Source organism: Tursiops truncatus, chromosome 5 (genome assembly GCF_011762595.2).
Source record: "Tursiops truncatus isolate mTurTru1 chromosome 5, mTurTru1.mat.Y, whole genome shotgun sequence".
NCBI lineage: Eukaryota > Metazoa > Chordata > Mammalia > Artiodactyla > Delphinidae > Tursiops > Tursiops truncatus.
In genome coordinates this window covers 91,693,771-91,714,762 of record NC_047038.1, presented here as the reverse complement: position 1 = coordinate 91,714,762, position 20,992 = coordinate 91,693,771, and the positions used below count along the sequence as shown (strand labels likewise).

General features: G+C 36.6%; 1 protein-coding gene across 2 annotated transcripts in view; it reads left to right on the top strand.

Annotated features, from left to right (window-relative positions):
• Positions 1 to 20,371, top strand: part of CCDC158 (coiled-coil domain containing 158) — a 98,189-nt gene extending 77,818 nt beyond the window's left edge. For both annotated transcript variants that reach the window (XM_073805367.1, XM_073805366.1), the window contains 5 exons: positions 5,760 to 5,816; positions 8,542 to 8,609; positions 10,853 to 11,011; positions 17,892 to 17,999; positions 20,264 to 20,371. In XM_073805367.1, coding sequence (XP_073661468.1) covers positions 5,760 to 5,816; positions 8,542 to 8,609; positions 10,853 to 11,011; positions 17,892 to 17,999; positions 20,264 to 20,340 — 469 coding nt within the window. In that variant the 3' untranslated portion in view covers positions 20,341 to 20,371. The remainder of the gene's footprint in view (positions 1 to 5,759; positions 5,817 to 8,541; positions 8,610 to 10,852; positions 11,012 to 17,891; positions 18,000 to 20,263) is intronic.
• The last annotated feature ends 621 nt before the right edge of the window (positions 20,372 to 20,992 follow it).

The following is a 20,992-nucleotide window of genomic DNA, read 5'->3' as shown; positions in this document are numbered from 1 at the left end:
CACACCCTCTCCAGGATTTATTGTTTGTAGATTTTTTGATGATGGCCATTCTGACCAGTGTGAGGTGATATCTCATTGTAGTTTTGATTTGCATCTCTCTAATGATTAATGATGTTGAGCATTCTTTCATGTGTTTGTTGGCAATCTGTATGTCTTCTTTGGAGAAATGTCTATTTAGGTCTTCTGTATGTTTTGGAGATTAATCCTTTGTCAGTTGCTTCATTTGCAAATATTTTCTCCCATTCTGAGGGTTGTCTTTTTGTCTTGTTTCTGGTTTCCTTGGCTGTGCAAAGCTTTTAAGTTTCATTAGGTCCCATTTGTTTATTTATGTTTTTATTTCCATTTCTGTAGGAGGTGGGTCAAAAAGGATCTTGCTGTGATTTATGTCATAGAGTGTTCTGCCTATGTTTTCCTCTAAGAGTTTGATGGTGTCTGGCCTTACATTTAGGTCTTTAATCCATTTTCAGTTTATTTTTGTGTATGGTGTTAGGGAGTGTTCTAATTTCATTCCTTTATATGTATCTGTCCAGTTCTCCCAGCACCACTTATTGAAGAGGCTGTCTTTTTTCCACTGTATATTCTTGCCTCCTTTATCAAAGATAAGGTGACCATATGTGCGTGGGTTTGTCCCTGGGCTTTCTATCCTGTTCTATTGATGTATATTTCTGTTTCTGTGCCAGTACCATAGTGTCTTGATTACTGTAGCTTTGTAGTATAGTCTGAAGTCAGGGAGTCTGATTCCTCCAGCTCTGTTTTTCTTTCTCAAGATTGCTTTGGCTATTCAGGATTCTCTATGTATAGTATCATATCATCTGCAAACAGTGACAGCTTTACTTCTTCTTTTCCAATTTGGATTCCTTTTATTTCTTTTTCTTCTCTGATTGCTGTGGCTAAAACTTCCAAAACTACGTTGAATACTAGAGGTGAGAGTTAGCAACCTTGTCTTGTTCCTGATCTTAGTAGAAATGGTTTCAGTTTTTCACCTTTGAGGACAATGTTGGCTGTGGGTTTGTTATATATGGCCTTTATTATGTCGAGAAAAGTTCCCTCTTTGCCTACTTTACGGAGGGTTTTTATCATAAATGGGTGTTGAATTTTATCAAAAGCTTTCTCTGCATCTATTGAGATGATCATGTGGTTTTTCTCCTTCAGTTTGTTAATATGGTGTATCATGTTGATTGATTTGCGTATATTGAAGAATCCTTGCATTCCTGGGATAAACCCCACTTGATCATAGTGTATGATCCTTTTAATGTGCTGTTGGAGTCTGTTTGCTAGTATTTTGTTGAGAATTTTTGCATCTATGTTCATCAGTGATCTTGGCCTGTAGTTTTCTTTCTTTGTGACATCTTTGTCTGGTTTAGGTATTAGAGTGATGGTGGCCTCGTAGAATGAGTTTGGGAGTGTTCCTCCCTCTGCTATATTTTGGAAGAGTTTGAGAAAGATAGGTGTTAGCTCTTCTCTAAATGTTTCATAGAATTTGCCTGTGAAGCCATCTGGTCCTGGGCTTTTGTTTGTTGAAAGATTTTTAATCACACTTTCAATTTCAGTGCTTGTGATTGGTCTGTTCATATTTTCTAATTCTTCCTGGCTCAGCCTCGGAAGGCTGTGCATTTCTAAGAATTTTTCCATTTCTTCCAGTTGTCCATTTTATTGGCATATAGTTGCTTGTAGTAATCTCTTATTATCCTTTGTATCTCTGCAGTGTCAGTTGTTACTTTTCCTTTTTCATTTCTAATTCTATTGATTTGAGTCTTCTCCCTTTTTTTCTTGATAAGTCTGGCTAATGGTTTATCAATTTTGTTTATCTTCTCAAAAAACCAGCTTTTAGTTTTATTGATCTTTGCTATCGTTTCCTTCATTTCTTTTTCATTTATTTCTGATCTGATCTTTATACTTCTGCTAACTTTGGGGTTTTTTTGTTCTTCTTTCTCTAATTGCTTTAGGTGTAAGGTTAGGTTGTTTATTTGAGATGTTTCTTGTTTCTTAAGGTAGGATTGTGTTGCTATAAACTTCCCTCTTAGAACTGCTTTTGCTGCAACCCATAGGTTTTGGGTCATTGTGTTTTCATTGTCATTTGTTTCTAGGTATTTTTTGATTTCCTCTTTGATTTCCTCAGTGATCTCTTGGTTATTAAGTAGTGTGTTGTTTAGCCTCCATATGTTTGTATTTCTTACAGACTTTTTCCTGTAATTGATATCTAGTCTCATAGTGTTGTGGTTGGAAAAGATACTTGATACGATTTCAATTTTCTTAAATTTACCAAGGCTTGATTTGTGACCCAAGATATGATCTGTCCTGGAGAATGTTCCATGAGCACTTGAGAAGAATGTGTATTCTGTTGTTTTTGGATGGAATGTCCTATAAATATCAATTAAGTCCATCTTGTTTAATGTATCATTTAAAGCTTGTGTTTCCTTGTTTATTTTCATTTTGGATGATCTGTGCATTGGTGAAAGTGGGGTATTAAAGTCCCCTGCTATGATTGTGTTACTGTCAATTTCCCCTTTTTTGGCTCTTAGTATTTTCCTTATGTATTGAGGTGCTCCTATGTTGGGTGCATAAATACTTACAATTGTTACATCTTCTTGGATCGATCCCTTGATCATTGTGTAGTGTCCTTCTTTGTCTCTTGTAATAGTCTTTGTTTTAAAGTCTGTTTTGTCTGATATGAGATTTGCTACTCCAGCTTTCTTTTGATTTCCAATTGCATGGAATATCTTTTTCTATCCCCTCACTTTCAGTCTGTATGTGTCCCTAGGTCTGAAGTGGGTCTCTTGTAGACAGCATGTAAACGGGTCTTGTTTTTGTATCCATTCAGCCAGTCTATGTCTTTTGGTTGGAGCATTTAATCCATTTATATTTAAGGTAATTATCTATATGTATGTTCCTATTACCATTTTCTTAATTGTTTGGGGTTTATTATTGTAAGTCTTTTCCTTCTCTTGTGTTTCCTTTCTAGAGAAGTTCCTTTAGCATTTGTTGTAAAGCTGGTTTGGTGGTGTTGAATTCTCTTAACTTTTGCTTGTCTGTAAAGCTTTTAATTTCTCCATGAAATCTGAATGAGATCCTTGCTGGGTAGAGTAATCTTGGCTGTAGGTTTTTCTCCTTCATCACTTTAAATATGTCCTGCTACTCCCTTCTGGCTTGCAGAGTTTCTGCTCAAAGATCAGCTCTTAACCTTATGGGGATTGCCTTATGTGTAATTTGTTGTTTTTCCCTTGCTGCTTTTAATATTTGTTCTTTGTATTTAATTTTTGATAGTTTGATTAATATGTGTCTTGGCGTGTTTCTCCTTGGATTTATCCTATATGGGACTCTCTGTGCTTCCTGGACTTGATTGACTATTTCCTTTCCCATATTAGGGAAGTTTTCAACTATAATCTCTTCAAATATTTTCTCAGTCCCTTTCTTTTTCTCTTCTTCTTCTGGAACCCCTATAATTCGAATGTTGGTGCGTTTAATGTTGTCCCAGAGGTCTCTGAGACTGTCCTCAGTTCTTTTCATTCTTTTTTCTCTATTCCACTCTGTAGTAGTTATTTCCACTATTTTATCTTTCAGGTCACTTATCCGTTCTTCTGCCTCAGTTATTCTGCTATTGATCCCTTCTAGAGAATTTTTAATTTCATTTATTGTGTTGTTCATCACTGTTTGTTTGCTCTTTAGTTCTTCTAGGTCCTTGTTAAACGTTTCTTGTATTTTCAACATTCTATTTCCAAGATCTTGGATCATCTTTACTATCATTATTCTGAATTCTTTTTCAGGTAGACTGCCTATTTCCTCTTCATTTTTTAGGTCTGGTGGGTTTCTGCCTTGCTCCTTCGTCTGCTGTGTGGTTCTCTTTCTTCTCATTTTGTTTATCTTACTGTGTTTGGGGTCTCCTTTTCGCAGGCTGTAGGTTCGTAGTTCCCGTTGATTTTGGTGTCTGTCCCCAGTGGCTAAGGTTGGTTCAGTGGGTTGTGTAGGCTTCTTGGTGGAGAGGACTGGTGCCTGTGTTCTGGTGGATGAGGCTGGATCTTGTCTTTCTGGTGTGCAGGTCCATGTCTGGTGGTGTGTTTTGGGGTGTCTGTGGCCTTATTATGATTTTAGGCAGCCTCTCTGCTAATGGGTGGGGCTGTGTTCCTGTTTTGCTAGTTGTTTGGCATAGGGTGTCCAGCACTGTAGCTTGCTGGTCATAGAGTGGAGCTGGGTCTTGGCGTTGAGATGGAGATATCTGGGAGATTTTCGCTGTTTGATATTACATGGAGCTGGGAGGTCTCTTGTGGACCAGTGTCCTGAACTTGGCTCTCCCACCTCCGTGGCACAGCCCTGACGCCTGGCTGGAGCACCAAGAGCCTCTCCTCCGCACAGAAAGCAACAGTGAAAAATGCAAAGACGACTCTTCCCAGTTATAGCCCACAGCTGCTCTTGCACATCCTCTTCAGAGAAGCTCCTCGAGGATATCTGAGCTGCTGCCACTTGTGCTGGAGTCCTCAGTAAGATCCCGGAGTACAGCTTAACTCGCAACTTTTAGGTTGTGAGTTTTCTTCAGTCGACATGTGTGTTCTGCTGCTAGAGTTGGAGGGCCTCCTGCAGAGGCAGGGGGTGGCTGTGGCTCACAGTGGGGACAAGGACACTGGCAGCAGGAGTTCTGGGAAGTACTTCTTGGTGTGAGCCCTCCCAGAGTCTGTCATTAGCCCTGCCAAAGAGACAATAGGCATTTTAAAAAATTTACTTATTTTATTTATTTTATTTTTGGCTACGTTGGGTCTTTGTTGCTGCACACAGGCTTACTCTAGTTGCGGTGAGCGGGGGCTACTCTTCGTTGCGCTGCACGGGCTTCTCATTGTGGTGGCTTTTCTTTGTTTCGGAGCATGGGGTCTAGGTGCCCAGGATTCAGTAGTTGTGGTGCGTGGGCTCAGTAGTTGTGGCTTGCGGGCTCTAGAGCACAGGCTCAGTAGTTGTGGTGCACGGGCTTAGTTGCTCGGCGGCATGTGGAATCTTCCCGGACCAGGGCTCAAACCTGTGTGCCCTGCATTGGCAGGCGGATTCTTAACCGCTGTGCCACCAGGGAAGCCCCACCATTTTTTTTTTTTTTGCTTATTTTACATTTTACTGCTGTTTAACCAGATGAAGATATTTATATGGTATGCCATTCCACAATCGGAATACTTTTTCTACATTTACATGTATTTACAGTAGCTTACATAACTTTTGAGGGAAAGGTAGTCTGAAAGGAAGTTACAACAACCTCAATATAGGATTATAAGAACCTTACTGAAAACAGTTCTAGTTTTTGTTAATAATTGAATTGCTGAATGTTTAAATGAAATCATAAAAGGAGCATAAAGAAATGAATTCCATAACCCCTAAACAAAGACAACTTCTGAGAACTGACTTTAGCCAAAAAGGAAAAAAAGCTAATATTAATTTGTTACTCATGTCAGACACAGAAGCCGTTGCCTGCAGATCTGCTGCATTCAATACATGGTTCTCAGGCTGACACTGAAGAATCTCCCTAACTCGTCACCACCCTGCTTTCCTCCTGTATTGTGCTCTAACCAAGACAGACTACTCCTGATTCCCAAAAGGGGTTCATTTCCTTCTGTCTTCAAGCTTTTCTCCATACTGTTCTCTCCACTGGGAAGAGCCAGCACCCCAGTCTCACTCTTTTGAATCTGCATTTGTCTAAAAGCAGTATCCAGAGGAACAATTTTGTTTGATCACTAAGTTAAAATTACGTCACGTAGTCTTTAACTTCTCCCACCCTCTGCCAACAGAAGCAACAACTCAAGGGAATGCACTGAAGGCAGCGAATCAAGTGAAACTCTTCACAGGTAAGAAACTATCTCTCCAGCCCCTGACTTGCAAAATGTCCCCTTTACTACTGTTCATTCATTAATTCAGAAGATCGTTAACTGCCCATGATGTGCCACACGCTGTGCTAGGCCCTTAGGATGTAACAGTGAGGAAGACAGATATGGGCTCTGTCCTCACGTTGCTTATAGTCATAGGGTCTATTTATTGACTGACTGCCTGGAAAAAAGCTTTTATCTTTTCTATTTTTACCACTTATAAAAATAGAGATATGAGAGCCCTCTTTATATCATAAGAATATGAAAATGAATTCTAGGGTTTAAATTCCATTTAGGCAAAGAAAGGGTTATTCATTACTGTATCTTCAGCACCAAGCATATTGCCTGTCATATAGTAGCTGTTAAGAAAATATTTGTTTAGTGAATGAATTAAGACAGATACTTTCTTACTGTCCCTGCTGTTTGATCAATATTCAGTGGACTTGAATCTTTCTAAATACAGCTTTCTCATAGCCTAAAAGAAACAAGTTTTGATTTTCTTCTCACCTGAGTGTGTAACATTGCATCGTTCCTGTTAATAATATCTGCAGCTATCTACTGCATATTTTTATTTTTACTATTATATGGGTGTTTTAGACTCATCTCATTTAGTCCATCTAATCGAATCTATGATATAGGCATTATTATCCCTGTATATAGGTTAGAAATGGAGACTCAGCTTGCCAAGCAATTTGCCAGGTCATACAGCTTGTAAATAGAGGATCCAGACTTGAACTCAGGTCTAGCTGGTTCCTGAGCGCAGGCTTGTAACTGCTCCTGTGTTCTGCCTCTGAGTACCTGAACAATCAAGGTGATGGCAGGGCTGCACTCCTTGCAGAAGCCCTTGGGATTAATCCATTTCCTTACCTTTCTTTTTTAGGGCTCTGGGCCTCTAGAGCCTCATTCTTTGCACTCTTTGCCTTGGGGCTCCTTTCTCCATCTTCACACCCTGTGACATAGCATCCTCCAGTGTTTCTGCTGAGATTGTCACATCACCTTCTCTCTTCTGTGTGAAATCTCCCCCTGCCTTCCTCTTCGTACAGAGACTTGTGATGGCATTTAGATAATGTAGGTATATCTCCACATAATCCAGGATAGATAATCTCCCCATCTCAAGATCCTTGACATAATCACATCTGCGAAGCCTCTTGTGCCATATAAGGTAACATTCGTAGGTTCTTGGCATTTGGACACAGATATATTTGTCAGCCATCGTTCATCCTACCACATCCTACTTTTTAGGCCATTTTACCATTCGCGTGTACCATTGTGGTGGGCTCTACAGTGTTTCGTGTGGATGTTTTAAATCTCCAATCTCTTGCAAGTTCCAGTCACTTCTGTGCATCAATTTCAGATTGATCGCCTGAAGTACACCTCAGACTATGTTCCCAGCCCCCAAACCTTCAAAGGCTCCCCATTGCCTACTGCAGCAAGAACAAACTGCTTGCCCTGATAATTAAAACTAGCCACAATATAGCCATGACCTTCCTTCCCAAGGCTTTTCTCCTAATATTCTCAAACTTTTTGGTCTCAGGATCCCTTTGCACTCACAAATATCACTGAGGATTCCAAAGAGCTTTTGTTTATATAGGCCATTTCCATTTTTAGTATTGGAAAATAAAATTTAATTTTAAGCATTAAAAAATTAAAACATTTTGATATTTATTCACTTAAAAGTAACAAAGTACATTATATATTACCATAATAACATATTTTATTATGAAAAATAACTATGTTTTTCAAAAAAAGTCATTGAGACTTAATCGTTAAAAATCATTAAATCATCAATTTAATGCATGGCTTAATGAAAGATAGCTGTATTCTCATATCTGCCTCTGCATTTATCTGCTGTGATATCAGATATCATGGAGCCTCTGGGAAACTCCACCATACACTTGTTTGAGACTGAGAGTTAAAAAGAAAATAATACCTTAGTATTATAATAAAAATAGTGTTGACCTCACAAACCCCCTTTGCAAGGGCACCACCTTCAGAGCTGCTGTCATAATATTATCAAACTGGTACCCATCCTACAGAGAACTATGTAGCTTAGTTCAAGTTACTGATTTAAATAGGTCTGATAGTTTTGTAAAGTGATACTTATTGCTAAGAGAGGTGTTTTTTTCCTTTGGTTTTTTAATTTTTAAGTGAGTCATTAAGATTGCATCTCTTAGAATCCATGAGAGAAACATTGGGTTTTATAGCTATTATTACACAAAAATGAATTTTCTAACCAAGATTATATATTATTACCTTTTCATTCTGCAAAATGTTCATGGGCACTGAATACATAGAGGTGATGCAACTTTGGATCTCCCTCATAGGGTATTTTAGGACTTCTGCAGGTTTGGGTTATGGCTGCCATCTTGGGCTTTTTTTTTTTTTTTTTTTTTTTTTTTTTTCCGGTACGCAGGCCTCTCACTGTTGTGGCATCTCCCGTTGCGGAGCACAGGCTCCGGACAGCGCAGTCCCAGCAGCCATGGCTCACAGGCGCAGCCGCTCCGCGGCATGTGGGATCTTCCCGGACCGGGGCACGAACCCGTGTCCCCTGCATCGGCAGGCGGACTCTCAACCACTGCGCCACCAGGGAAGCCCTGGGCTTATATTTTAAGCCATCACTTTTGCCTTCATTAGCTTGTTTCTGTCAATAAATCTTAACACTGAGTTTTGAAATGGAATGTTTGCATGACCATTCTTATGCTTCCAGAGAGCCAGTCACATTACACACAGGAGAGTTGGAAGATCCACCTAGTTGCTTCACATTCCCATCTGCAGGTGAGTTTTTAATGAAAGCACAGAAATGGAGCCTGCTTAAAACCCTGCAGTGGCTCCCCTTTCAATGCTTCCCTCCACACTGCTAGCCTCCTCACCACCTTTAAAGCCTTTGCTCAGATGTCACTTTCCCAGTGAGACCTACTCTCACCACCTTATGTAAAAATTATAACCCTCCCACAATCCCAGTCCCCCTTATCTTTTTCTTTTTTTAAATTACACTTAGCATTTTTTTATACTATGTAACTTACTAATTTATGTTGTTGATTGTGTGTCACCTCCTGCTAGACAAAAGCTGCACAAGGGCATATGTCTTTAGTTGTTCGGTTCCCTGATATATCCAGTACCTAGAACTTTCCTGGCACATAGCAGGTCCTCAATAAATAATTACTGAATGGATGAAAAGAAAAAGAAATGAGACAGATGGTTCTCTATATACTTTCCAAAGACAAAGTGTTCTCTATAAAACAAGGAGATCAAGGAAGAGATTGAAAATAACAGAATCTGTTGAAAAACAAAATGGCACAACCCAGGCTAGATATGGAAAAGAAAAAATAATAACATTACAGAGGAAAGCCTTAGAAAAATAAAAATTAGGATATGCATGACTGAAATCATAGTCAGGGACATGATGGACCCCAGGAGAAAATTACAGAAAAGGAATTTTTAAACCTAAGAAACATGAAAGATAATGATACAGAATATGTTAGATTTGGAAGGCGAAGGCAAATAAGCAGACACTTTATCAGCCTTCTTATGGAAGAGAACAAAGTAAATGGGAAAGAATGATACTGTGAAAATGATGGTTATTCAACAAACTGTAGCTATAAATCTGGACAGTAATAATGTAAATAGGGAAAATCGAGGTGTGAGGTGAAATAGAAGAAGGTAAGTTTCCATATTTTCTTGTCTTTTGTAGAAGAGTATCTATGTATACCTAAAATAAAAACATAATATTCTTAAATAAAATAATTGCAAATTTTAATTTTTAAACCTTTAACTTGTGAGAAATCTTTAAGAACTAATATTTTGAAGAAAAGAGCATTTATTTGAAATTGAACAATTAATTCCTTCAGGTTTTACTTCACTTATATGTTTATACTGTTGTTTCAATGTTTACCCAAGAGAATACAACATATATCCTTGTTTTATTAGATTAATATGTGAGTGCCTTTACCTTTTCTCATAATTTGTGAGTACCTGAGAACATGTTAACTGCATTCACTTTCCTTCCAACTGTCATACAGTTGTTGTCACATGTAAAGGTAAAGGTAAATACCATAATGGATCATTTGCATTGTGTTGTACAGTTAAAATTCATTTAGATACACCCACATATTCACACTTTACTTTCTATCTGCTATCATTTTACTTATGCCATTAATGTTCCCTTTAATGTATTCTCCCAGTTTCTGTTTTCCTGAACTTGTCTTTATTTTGTCCCCATTTTTGAGGAACATTTTTGCTGAATATAGAATCTAGGTTAACATTTTTCCTTCACTTTGAAAATATTCCACTGTTTTCTGGCTTCCAGTGTCTCTACTAAGAAGTCAGCTCTAAATTTAAATGTTGCTCATTTAAATGTAATCTGCCATTTTTGCCCTTCTGGCAGCTTTAAGACTGTTTTTGTCTTTGGGTTTTTTCTGGGTTTTTTGTTTATTTGTTTGTTTTTTCCAGTTTTTATTGATATACCTAGGTATGATTTTCTTTATATAAGAAGAACTTGTTTGGGGTTTGGAGTAATGCTGTTGAATATGTGGTAGTCTGTGCCTCCATTATCCAGACCTTGTGGGTCTATATCTATTACCTGTATTTTTTTTCTCTTGGTTTTCTGCCATGTTATTTTGTCTCCTCATATGCCTGGTTATTTTTATTGTATGACAGACATATGTGAAAAATTGTACAGATGGTTTCAGACTTAGAATATGATCACCTTCCTCCAGAGAGCATTCATGCTTGCTTCTGGTACACAGCCAAGGACACCAGCAATCCCAGATCAATTTAATCCAATCAGGAATTAAGATGATTTGAAGATGGACCTCAGGATCCCCAAGGGCAGGTCCAGTTCCTTATTCCTATGATGTAGCCCTTTTCTGTTCCAACCCAAAGCCTTGGGGTTTTATCAGAACACACCCCAGCCCCATGATTGGGAACATAGTCTCATGAGAGTTTGATTTTTTTGAGAGATGCAGCATATTATTTTTAAGTAATTCTGTCCTTTTGTTTTTGTTCTTGTAAAATTTTAGGAAGTCCATCTGTGAAAAATTCAGCTTCTCATTCATTCCATTCTTCTCCTAAGAAGTCTCCAATTCACTCATCCCTAACTAGTTCGGCTGAAGATTCTATAGGTTCCACACCACAATATAGATCCACCAAGCCTGTTCATTCACCTGATTCTGTTAAAGGTAAGAATAACCTGATATAACTGATGAGATTAATTGATTTCCTACTCCAGTGACTTAAAAGTTCACTGGAATTATATTAATTATATTTTTATATTATTTATATAATTAATTATATAATTATATTAATTGGAATTAATAAAGGTTCACATGGTGTTCTTATATGTACACTCTAATTGATGCTGTGTGGTGGGTGTGTGCTTAAGTGGGTCTTCTTTATTTGTTTATTTATTGAGTCTTATTTAAATAGAATAGTTACTGTATACCACATACACACACACCCCTTAGTAAATATACATAGATATTATAGGTAAATATTATCTGTTTCTTTCTCTGACGTGAATAATGACCTTTTTTCTCTATTTTATTATAAGATTTTGAGTCTTCTTTTAAATGCTGAGAATGACTTTTCTTTTTTTTTTTTCAGTTTGGAGGAAATTTTATACACCAGGTTCTTATTAGTTATCTATTTTATACATACTAGTGTATATATGTCAATCCCAATCTTCCAATTCATCCCACCCCCACCCACCTTTCCCCCCTTGGTGTCCATACGTTTGTCCTCTACATCTCTATCTCTATTTCTGCTTTGCAAACTGGTTCATCTGTAACATTTTTCTAGATTCCACATATATGTGTTAATATACGATATTTGTTTTTCTCTATCTGACTTACTTCACTTTGTATGACAGACTCTAAGTCCATCCACCTCACTATAAATAACTCAATTTTGTTTCCTTTTATGGCTGAGTAATATTCCATTGTATATATGTACCACATCTTCTTTATCCATTCACCTGTCAATGGACACTTAGGTTGCTTCCATGTCCTGGCTATTGTAAATAGAGCTGCAATGAACATTGTGGTACATGACTCTTTTTGAATTATGGTTTTCTCAGGGTATATGCCCAGGAATGGGACTGGTGGATCATATGGTAGTTCCAGTTTTAGTGTTTTAAGGACCCTCCATACTGTTCTCTATAGTGGCTTTATCAATTTACATTCCCACCAACAGTGTAAGAGGGTTCCCTTTTCTCCACACCCTCTCCAGCATTTGTTGTTTGTAGATTTTCTGATGATGCCCATTCTGCAATGAGGTGATACCTCATTGTAGTTTTGATTTGCATTTCTCTACTAATTAGTGATGTCGAGCAGCTTTTCATGTGCCTCTTGGCCATCTGTATGTCTTCTTTGGAGAAATGTCTGTTTAGGTCTTCTGCCCATTTCTGATTGGGTTGTTTGTTTTTTTAATACTGAGCTGCATGAGCTGTTTATATATTTTGGAGATTTATCCCTTGTCAGTTGCTTTGCTTGCATATATTTTCTCCCATTCTGAGGGTTGTCTTTTCATCTTGTTTATAGTTTCCTTTGCTGTGCAAAAGCTTTAATGTTTCATTAGATCCAATTTGTTTATTATTGTTTTTATGTCCATTACTCTAGGAGGTGGATCAAAAAAGATCTTGCTGTGATATATGTCAAAGAGTGTTCTTCCTATGTTTTCCTCTAAGAGTTTTATAGTGTCTGGTCTGACATTTAGGTCTCTAATCCTTTTTGAGTTTATTTTTGTGTATGGTGTTAGGGAATGTTCTAATCACATTCTTTTACATGTAGTTGTCCAGTTTTCCCAGCACCACTTATTGAGGAGACTGTGTTTTCTCCCTTATATATCCTTGCCTCCTTTGTCATAGATTAGTTGACCATAGGTGCATGGCTTTATCTCTGGGCTTTCTATCCTGTTCCACTAATCTATATTTCTGTTTTTATGCCAGTACCATATGTCTTGATGACTGTAGCTTTGTAGTATAGTATGAAGTCAGGGAGTCTGAATCCTCCTGCTCTGTTTTTTTCCCTCAAGATTGCTTTGGCTATTTGGGGTCTTTTGTGTCTCCGTACAAATTTTAAGATTTTTTGTTCTAGTTCTGTAAACAATGCCATTGGTAATTTGATAGGGATGGCATTGAATCTGTAGATGGCTTTGGGAAGTATAGTCATTTTCACAATATTGATTCTTCCAATCCAAGAGCATGGTATATCTCTCTACCTGTTTGTGTCATCTTTGATTTCTTTCGTCAGTGTCTTATAGTTTTCTGAGTGCAGGTCTTTACCCTCCTTAGGTAGGTTTATCCCTAGGTATTTTATTCTTTTTGTTGCCATGGGGAATGGGATTATCTCCTTAATTTCTCTTTCAGATTTTTCATCCTTAGTGTATAGGAATGCAAGAGCTTTCTGTGCATTAATTTTTTATCCTGCAACTTTACCAAATTCATTGATTAGCTCTAGTAGTTTTCTGGTGGTATCTTTAGGATTTTCTATGTATCATGTCGTGTCATCTGCAAACAGTGATAGTCTTCCTTCTTCTTTTCCAATTTGGATTCCTTTTATATCTTTTTCTTCTCTGACTGCCTAGGACTTCGAAAACTGTGTTGAATAAGAGTGGCAAGAGTGGACATCCTTGTCTTGTTCCTGATCTTAGAGGAAATGCTTTCAGTTTTTCAGCATTGAGAATGATGTTTGCTGTGGGTTGTCATATATGGCCTTTATTATGTTGAGGTAGGTTCCCTCTGTGCCCACTTTCTGGAGAGTTTTTATCATAAATGAGTATTGACTTTTGTCAAAAACTTTTTCTGCATCTATTGAGATGATCGTACAGATTTATTCTTCAATTTGTTAATATGGTTTATCACATTGATTGATTTGCATATATTGAAGAATCCTTGCATCCCTGGGATAAATCCCACTTAATCATAGTGTATGATCCTTTTAATGTGTTGTTGGATTCTGTTTGCTAGTATTTTGTTGAGGATTTTTGCATCTATATCCATGAGTGATATTGGTCTCTAATTTTCTTTTTTTGTAGTATCTTTGTCTGGTTTTGGTATCAGGGTGATGGTGGCCTCATAGAATGAGTTTGGGAGTGTTCCCCCCTCTACAATTTTTTGGAAGAGTTTTAGAAGGATGGGTGTTAGCTCTTCTCTAAATGTTTGATAGAATTCCCCTGTGAAGCCATCTGGTCCTGGACTTCTGTTTGTTGGAAGATTTTTAATCACTGTTTCAATTTCATTACTTGTGATTGGGCTGTTCATATTTTCTATTTCTTCCTGGTTCAGTCTTGGAAGGGTTATACCTTTCTAAGAATTTGTCCATTTCTTCCAGGTTGTCCATTTTATTGGCATAGAGTTGCTTGTAGTAGTCTCTTAGGATGCTTTGTATTTCTGCGGTGTCTGTTGTAACTTCTCCTTTTTCATTTCTAATTTTATTGATTTGAGTCCTCTCCCTCTTTTTCTTGATGAGTCTGGCTCATGGTTTATCAATTTTGTTTATCTTCTCAAAGAACCAGCTTTTAGTTTTATTGATCTTTGCTATTGTTTTCTTTGTTTCTGTTTTATTTATTTCTGCTCTGATCTTTATGATTTCTTTCCTTCCACTAACTTTTGGTTTTGTTTGTTCTACTTTCTCTAGTTCCTTTAGGTGTAAGGTTAGATTGTTTATTTGAGATTTTTCTTGTTTCTTGAGGTAGTATTTCTGTAAACTTCCCTCTTAGAACTGCCTTTGCTGCATCCCATAGGTTTTGGATCGTCGTGTTTTCGTTGTCATTTGTCTCTAGGTATTTTTTGATTTCCTCTTTGATTTCTTCAGTGATCTCTTGGTTATTTAGTAATGTATTGTTTAGCCTCCATGTGTTTGTGTTTTTTACATTTTTTTCCCTGTAATTTATTTCTAATCTCATAGTGTTGTGGTCAGAAAAGATGCTTGATATGATTTCAATTTTCTTAAATTTACCAAGGCTTGATTTGTGACCCAAGATGTGATCTATCCTGGAGAATGTGCCATGTGCATTTTAGAAAGTGTAATCTGCTGTTTTTAGATGGAAATGTCCTATAAATATCAATTAAATCTATGTGGTCTGTTGTGTCATTTAAAGCTTCTGTTTCCTTATTTATTTTCATTTTGGATGATCTGTCCATTGGTGTAAGTGAGGTGTTAACGTCCCCCACTGTTATTGTGTTACTGTCGATTTCCTCTTTTATAGCTGTTAGCACTTGCCTTATGTATTGAGGTGCTCCTATTTTGGGTGCATATATATTTATAATTGTTATATCTTCTTCTTGGATTGATCCCTTTATCATTATGTAGTGTCCTTTCTTGTCTCTTGTAACCTTCTTTACTTTAGAGTCTATTTTATCTGATATGAGTATTGCTACTCCAACTTTCTTTTGATTTCCATTTGCATGGAATATCTTTTTCTGTCCCCTCACTTTCAGTCTGTATGTGTCCCGAGGTCTGAAGTGGGTCTCTTGTAGAGCATATATATGGGTCTTGTTTTTGTATCCATTCAGCAAGCCTGTGTCCTTTGGTTGGAGCATTTAATCCATTCACATTTAAGGTAATTATCAATATGTATGTTCCTATGACCATTTTCTTAATTGTTTTGGGTTTGTTTTTGTAGGTCCTTTTCTTCTCTTTGTTTCCCATTTAGAGAAGTTTTTTAGCATTTGTGTAAAGCTGGTTTGGTGGTGCTGAATTCTCTTAGCTTTTGTTTGTAAAACTTTTGATTTCTCCATTGAATCTGAATGAGATCCTTGCTGGGTAGAGGAATCTTGGTTGTAGTTTCTTCCCTTTCATCACTTTAAGTATATCATGCTGCTCCCTTCTGGCTTGTAGAGTTTCTGCTGAGAAATCAGCTGTTAACCTTATGAGAGTTCCCTTGTATGTTATTTGTTGTTTTTCCCTTGTTGCTCTGAATAATTTTTCTTTAATTTTTGATAGTTTGCTTACTACGTGTCTTGGCGTGTTTCTCCTTGGGTTTATCCTGCCTGGGACTCTCTGCGCTTCCTGGACTTGGATGGCTATTTCCTTTCCCATGTTAGGGAAGTTTTCGACTATAATCTCTTCAGATATTTTCTCGGGTCCTTTCTGTCTCTCTTCTCCTTCCAGGACCCCTATAATGCAAATTTTGGTGTGTTCAATGTTGTCCCAGAGGTCTCTTAGTCTGTCTTCATTTCTTTTCATTCTTTTTTCTTTTTTCTGTTCCACGGCAGTGAATTCTACCATTCTGTTTTCCAGGTCACTTATCCATTCTTCTGCCTCAGTTATTCTGCTATTGATTCCTTCTTGTGTATTTTTCATTTCAGTTATTTTATTGTTCATCTCTGTTTGTTTGTTCTTTAATGCTTCTAGGTCTTTGTTAAACATTTCTTGCGTCTTCTCAATCTTTGTCTCCGTTCTTTTTCCAACGTCCTGGATCATCTTCTCTATCATTATTCTGAATTATTTTTCTGAAAGATTGCCTATCTCCACCTCATTTAGTTGTTTTACCTTGTTCCTTCATCTGGTCATAGTCCTCTGCCTTTTCATTTTGTCTATCTTTCCACAAATGTGGTTTTCGTTCCACAGGCTGCAGGATTCTAGTTCTTGTTTCTGATGTGTCTTACTTTTCTTTCTTATTTACATTCTCTAAAATTATTTACATTCTCTTCAGTCTCTGCCTTTGTAAGTGCAAGTGTCTATCATACAAACTTACCAAAATGTTCTCATTTTTAAAATTTTAAGTTCATTTGTTATTCACTAAGACAGATGGGGAAATGATTTGATTTAGAATAAGAGCCTGATAAATAAGTGGACATTAAATATGTATATGTTGAATTGAAATTGAAATGTTTTTCATCATATATGACAGTGATTCAAACGGCCCCAGTGCTCTGTGGTATCATTCTCTTTGATAAGGGATAAGTTAGGCAAGTTGTTGCATCATTGTTAAGTCAGTTCCTGGTCTTTTGAAATTCTATGCCTAACATATTTTTAGATCCTAAAAAAAAAGAAATCAGGACCTAATCACAGATTTTAGTACAGTTTCTGTTTTACCATCTTTTTCTGCATTTGTGTCCTCCTTCATCTCTTATGCTTCTAAGTTATTCTTTTAATATTTAAAAAAAATTTAGAGTAGCAAATTACTTCATTATTACAGCAGTGATTATTGCAAGAGTAGAACAGTGCTGTTGGTCACCCCATTATTAATTTGTGGTTACATAATAGCGTGGCATTTTCTTTTTTTACCCTGTTGTCAGATACTCATCAAACTTCATATGTTTTGTGTTACGTTAAAAATTTCTCAATGAGAAATTATTTTTTATTCTCTTGAACCAAAATAACTCCTAGATGATTGCCTTTAAAATTTAATATCTTGAAGTGAAAGAGTCTTTTGGTAGGAAAATGAGCCATCAAAAGTATTTTCTTTTTTTTTTTTTCATCAAAAGTATTTTCAAAGTTATACAGCAAGTCAGAGGCTAAGCTCAAAATTAAAATCTTGTGATTGACAACCAGTATTTTTTAGAGGTTGACAAAACTTAGCATACTTATTAGAGAATAGCTCAAATGCTTCTAGCCTCTCCTCGGTTGCTACTGCCACATTTACTCTAGATTCACTGTGGCCATGTCAGCATCTGTACTCCCCTCTCCCATCATTTAATACTATCCTCATTCAGGTGTCAAGAACTGAAATGGGCACTTGGCCTCACACACACTCAAAGCTGTTGCCAGCATCAGTATTAAATCTTGTGCTTCCAAACTCTAAGTTACTGGAACTACTCAGCTTTGGTATGAAAAGTTGTCATTTATAATGCAGAATGTATCATTAAACTTGAAGTGTTCTTCACACTCATCACATTTAATGCTACCTAGTTAAAATATAGTAAATCAGATTGGTTTGAAACAAAATCAGATAAGCTAGTATTGCAGTATTAGATAAAACATTTCTTTATTTTCAAATAGTGTTTTAAATTTTTCATTATTTTAAAGGAAAGATTGTTTAACCTGTAAGAGAAAGATATCTAAGATGAAATACTGAATAGATTTTTAATACCACATCTAAGCAATTTTCTAATAGCTTCACAGTCTCAGCCAATAGAAACAACTGGAAAAACATGCAGGAAGCTTCAGAACAGACTGGAAAGCTTGCAGAATCTGGTAGAAGATTTACAGATGAAGAATGAAGGTACAGTGTACATTTTTGGAGAGATCTTCCTTGTTCAAAAGAATACTCACCTTCCCTTCAGGTTAAGCCTCTTATCTGTAGTCCCACTGAAAAGGATCTTGAACAAGAAATTCAGAAACCTTAGTCAAAATATGAGTGTCTTAACCATGCCTAATGCCTGGATTAATAGTGTGACCTTGGGCAGGTCACTTTAGCCCTGCTCTCCTCTTTCATCTAATAGGGATGATAATATGGCTGACTAGCCCTCAATAGAACACATGTTTTGAGCGGCTGATTTCACATGAGACTTTCCCATACACTGTCTTTCTTGTCCCTGTTAGGTCTGTAGATGAGAATTTGTATGGCAGTAGCCAAGATAAGTTTGCAGTTAATAGCCAGAAAACAAAACAACAGTATTTAGCCTTATAGGGGATTTAAATTAGCATGGGTATAGGAGACTGTGCCACCCCATGAATCACTCAATAAAAAGATAAACTGCATATAAATATACTGAAGCAAAAATAAATAAATAATAAAAAATGAAAAAAAATTAAATTTAAAAAATATATACTGAAGCTCTCCAAATGAGAAACTGTTGTACTCTGCAGATGATAGACAACTTTTGGGGCATAAATTCTTAGTGGATGTTCCCATGGATTTGGGAGGCTGTCATGTTTTATGATTTGCTGACATGAATCCAGGAGCCTTTGTCAGAAAGAAATTAATTTTGGAGGATACATGTTATTCTCATTTCATCTTCCATCTCTAGAGAATATAAGTTGCTAGATGGAGGATAATAAATAATTTTCTAAGAATAAATCCTTTTAAAATAAATTTAACCTTATTAATAATAATAGTTGTTATTAGCATTTATTGAGCACTTACCAGCTATGTGCCAGGCCCTGTACTCAGTGTCTTACTAATTAGCTTCACAACACTGGGAGGTGGGTGCTAATATTATGTCATTTGGTGATGAGGAAGCTGAAGATCACAATCAGTCAGTAAGTTTTAAGTCACACAATGAGTAATAGAGCTGGGACTTGACCTCTGCAATTTCTAGCTCCAAAATGCACATTTTTTAATGTACTAAAGTTATTCCAAATTGTTACTAAAGAAAATTAACAACTTCTTTATGATAACTCCAGATGCCTGCATATATAAACATAAAGGAAAATGTTTGAGTTTAAGTTTATCATAACTTTTTTAAGGAAGATGCATTATCTTACTGACCCCATTTTTATTCACACTTTGACTTATATTTCGGACTTTATCTGAGTCATCCTACCATGTAATAATCCAAATGGAAAACATGTTGTATTTGTTTAAAAAACTTCTTAAAAGTTTTTTTAGACAAATACTTTTTGTTGGATGCATTGTCTGGGTAGAGTGTGTCTTGGAAATTCTGCAATAGCTATTTTGGAGAGAATTTGGGGAACATTTATCAAAATTTAAAGTGCATGTATTCTTTTACCCAGAAACTCTACTTCTAGCAATTTATTCTGCAAGGAGACATTGTACATACAAAAGTCTGAAGTATTTCCTATAGCATGTTCATAAACAAAGATAAGAAACAACTTTTAAAAATTTATTTACTAACATGGGGCATCCACACAATGGAATACTGTGCAGTCATAACAAATCATGAGCTGAACTGGAAAGAGGTTGACGTTCTGTTAAGTGAATAAAAGCAAGCTACAGAACAATTTCTACCACATATTTCCATTTGTGTAAAGAAGAAAACTCGTGTGTGTGTGTGTGTGTGTGTGTGTGTACACATGTGAAGATACTCACTGACAGGTTTACAGTGATGACCTGGGATGGGGAAGTTCAACAGATTGAGGGAACAAAATCAATTACCTTTACCCCTCTTTGTACCCTTCTGAGGTGTTCAAATTATTTACAATTAGTATGTATTACTTCTATAACAATAATTATCATGTTCATTTATTTATTGGCTGTGCTGCACAGCTTGTGAGATCTTAGTTCCCTGACCAGGGATTGAACCCATACCCTCAGCAGTGAAAGAGCAGAGTCCTAACCACTGGACCACCAGGGAATTCTCTATCATGTTCATTTAAAGCAACTGAAAGAGAAAAGATTTACCCTTAGCTCTGTTTCATAATTTCAGTCTTTTAAAAAATATGCTACTTTGCAGTTTTTGAGAACTTATTGAGCTCAGGATGTATCTATTCTGTGGTAGCAAGCTGACCTTTTAAGACGTGCATAATAGAATTTAAAGCCTGAGTAATGTTGCTTTTCTAACTTTGCTTTATCAACATTTTCAGCAATGTCTTCAATGATCAGAAATCAAGAAGAGAGGATACAGAAAGTGAAAGACCAGGAAAAAATGTTACTAAAATGATACATTGCTTGCCTATTCTTTACAGAGAGATGATGCCCAATTAATTGTGGTGTTACTTATAATTAGTGCCTTTTTCTTTTTATGTGAAAATTTAATAAAAGATACCCTGTCCTGTAAACTCTATTTTGAAATAAACTAGTCTTCAGCGCTCTCTCAGTAAAACTTAAAAGCAGTACTAGCTAGAAGCAAAAGTACCTAATAGGTGTTATTTTGTGCTAATACCAGTGTGTTGGAATAATCACGTGTTTTTTTGTTATCTTTAGTGGTGCTGAGGCAATAGCCTTCTTCTTTTTCAGCTTAAAATGCTTCTTTCACATGAAATTGAAAGATGGGGTATAATGCCCAGAATGGGAGGACAAACTCCAAGGTACTGACCAGGATTCCTTCTGTGACCCTGAACTCCCTGTTTGTTCTGTCAATATCAGTGAATGTAATCACATAACTAAACATTGTGGCCCGTAATCAAAACTTTTAGAAAAGTTTTCTTTTTACATATTAATAACTAGGAAGCAAGAGAGAAAAAGGTTGTTATTCTTCAGCCAGTGGGTAACTTCTGCAGATTGAATGGATTCAGTCTGCCTTAATTAGAGTTTAATAAATTAGTGGCGTTTGTACGTGGAGTGTTTTCCAACGCCAATAACCAATTCTCTGT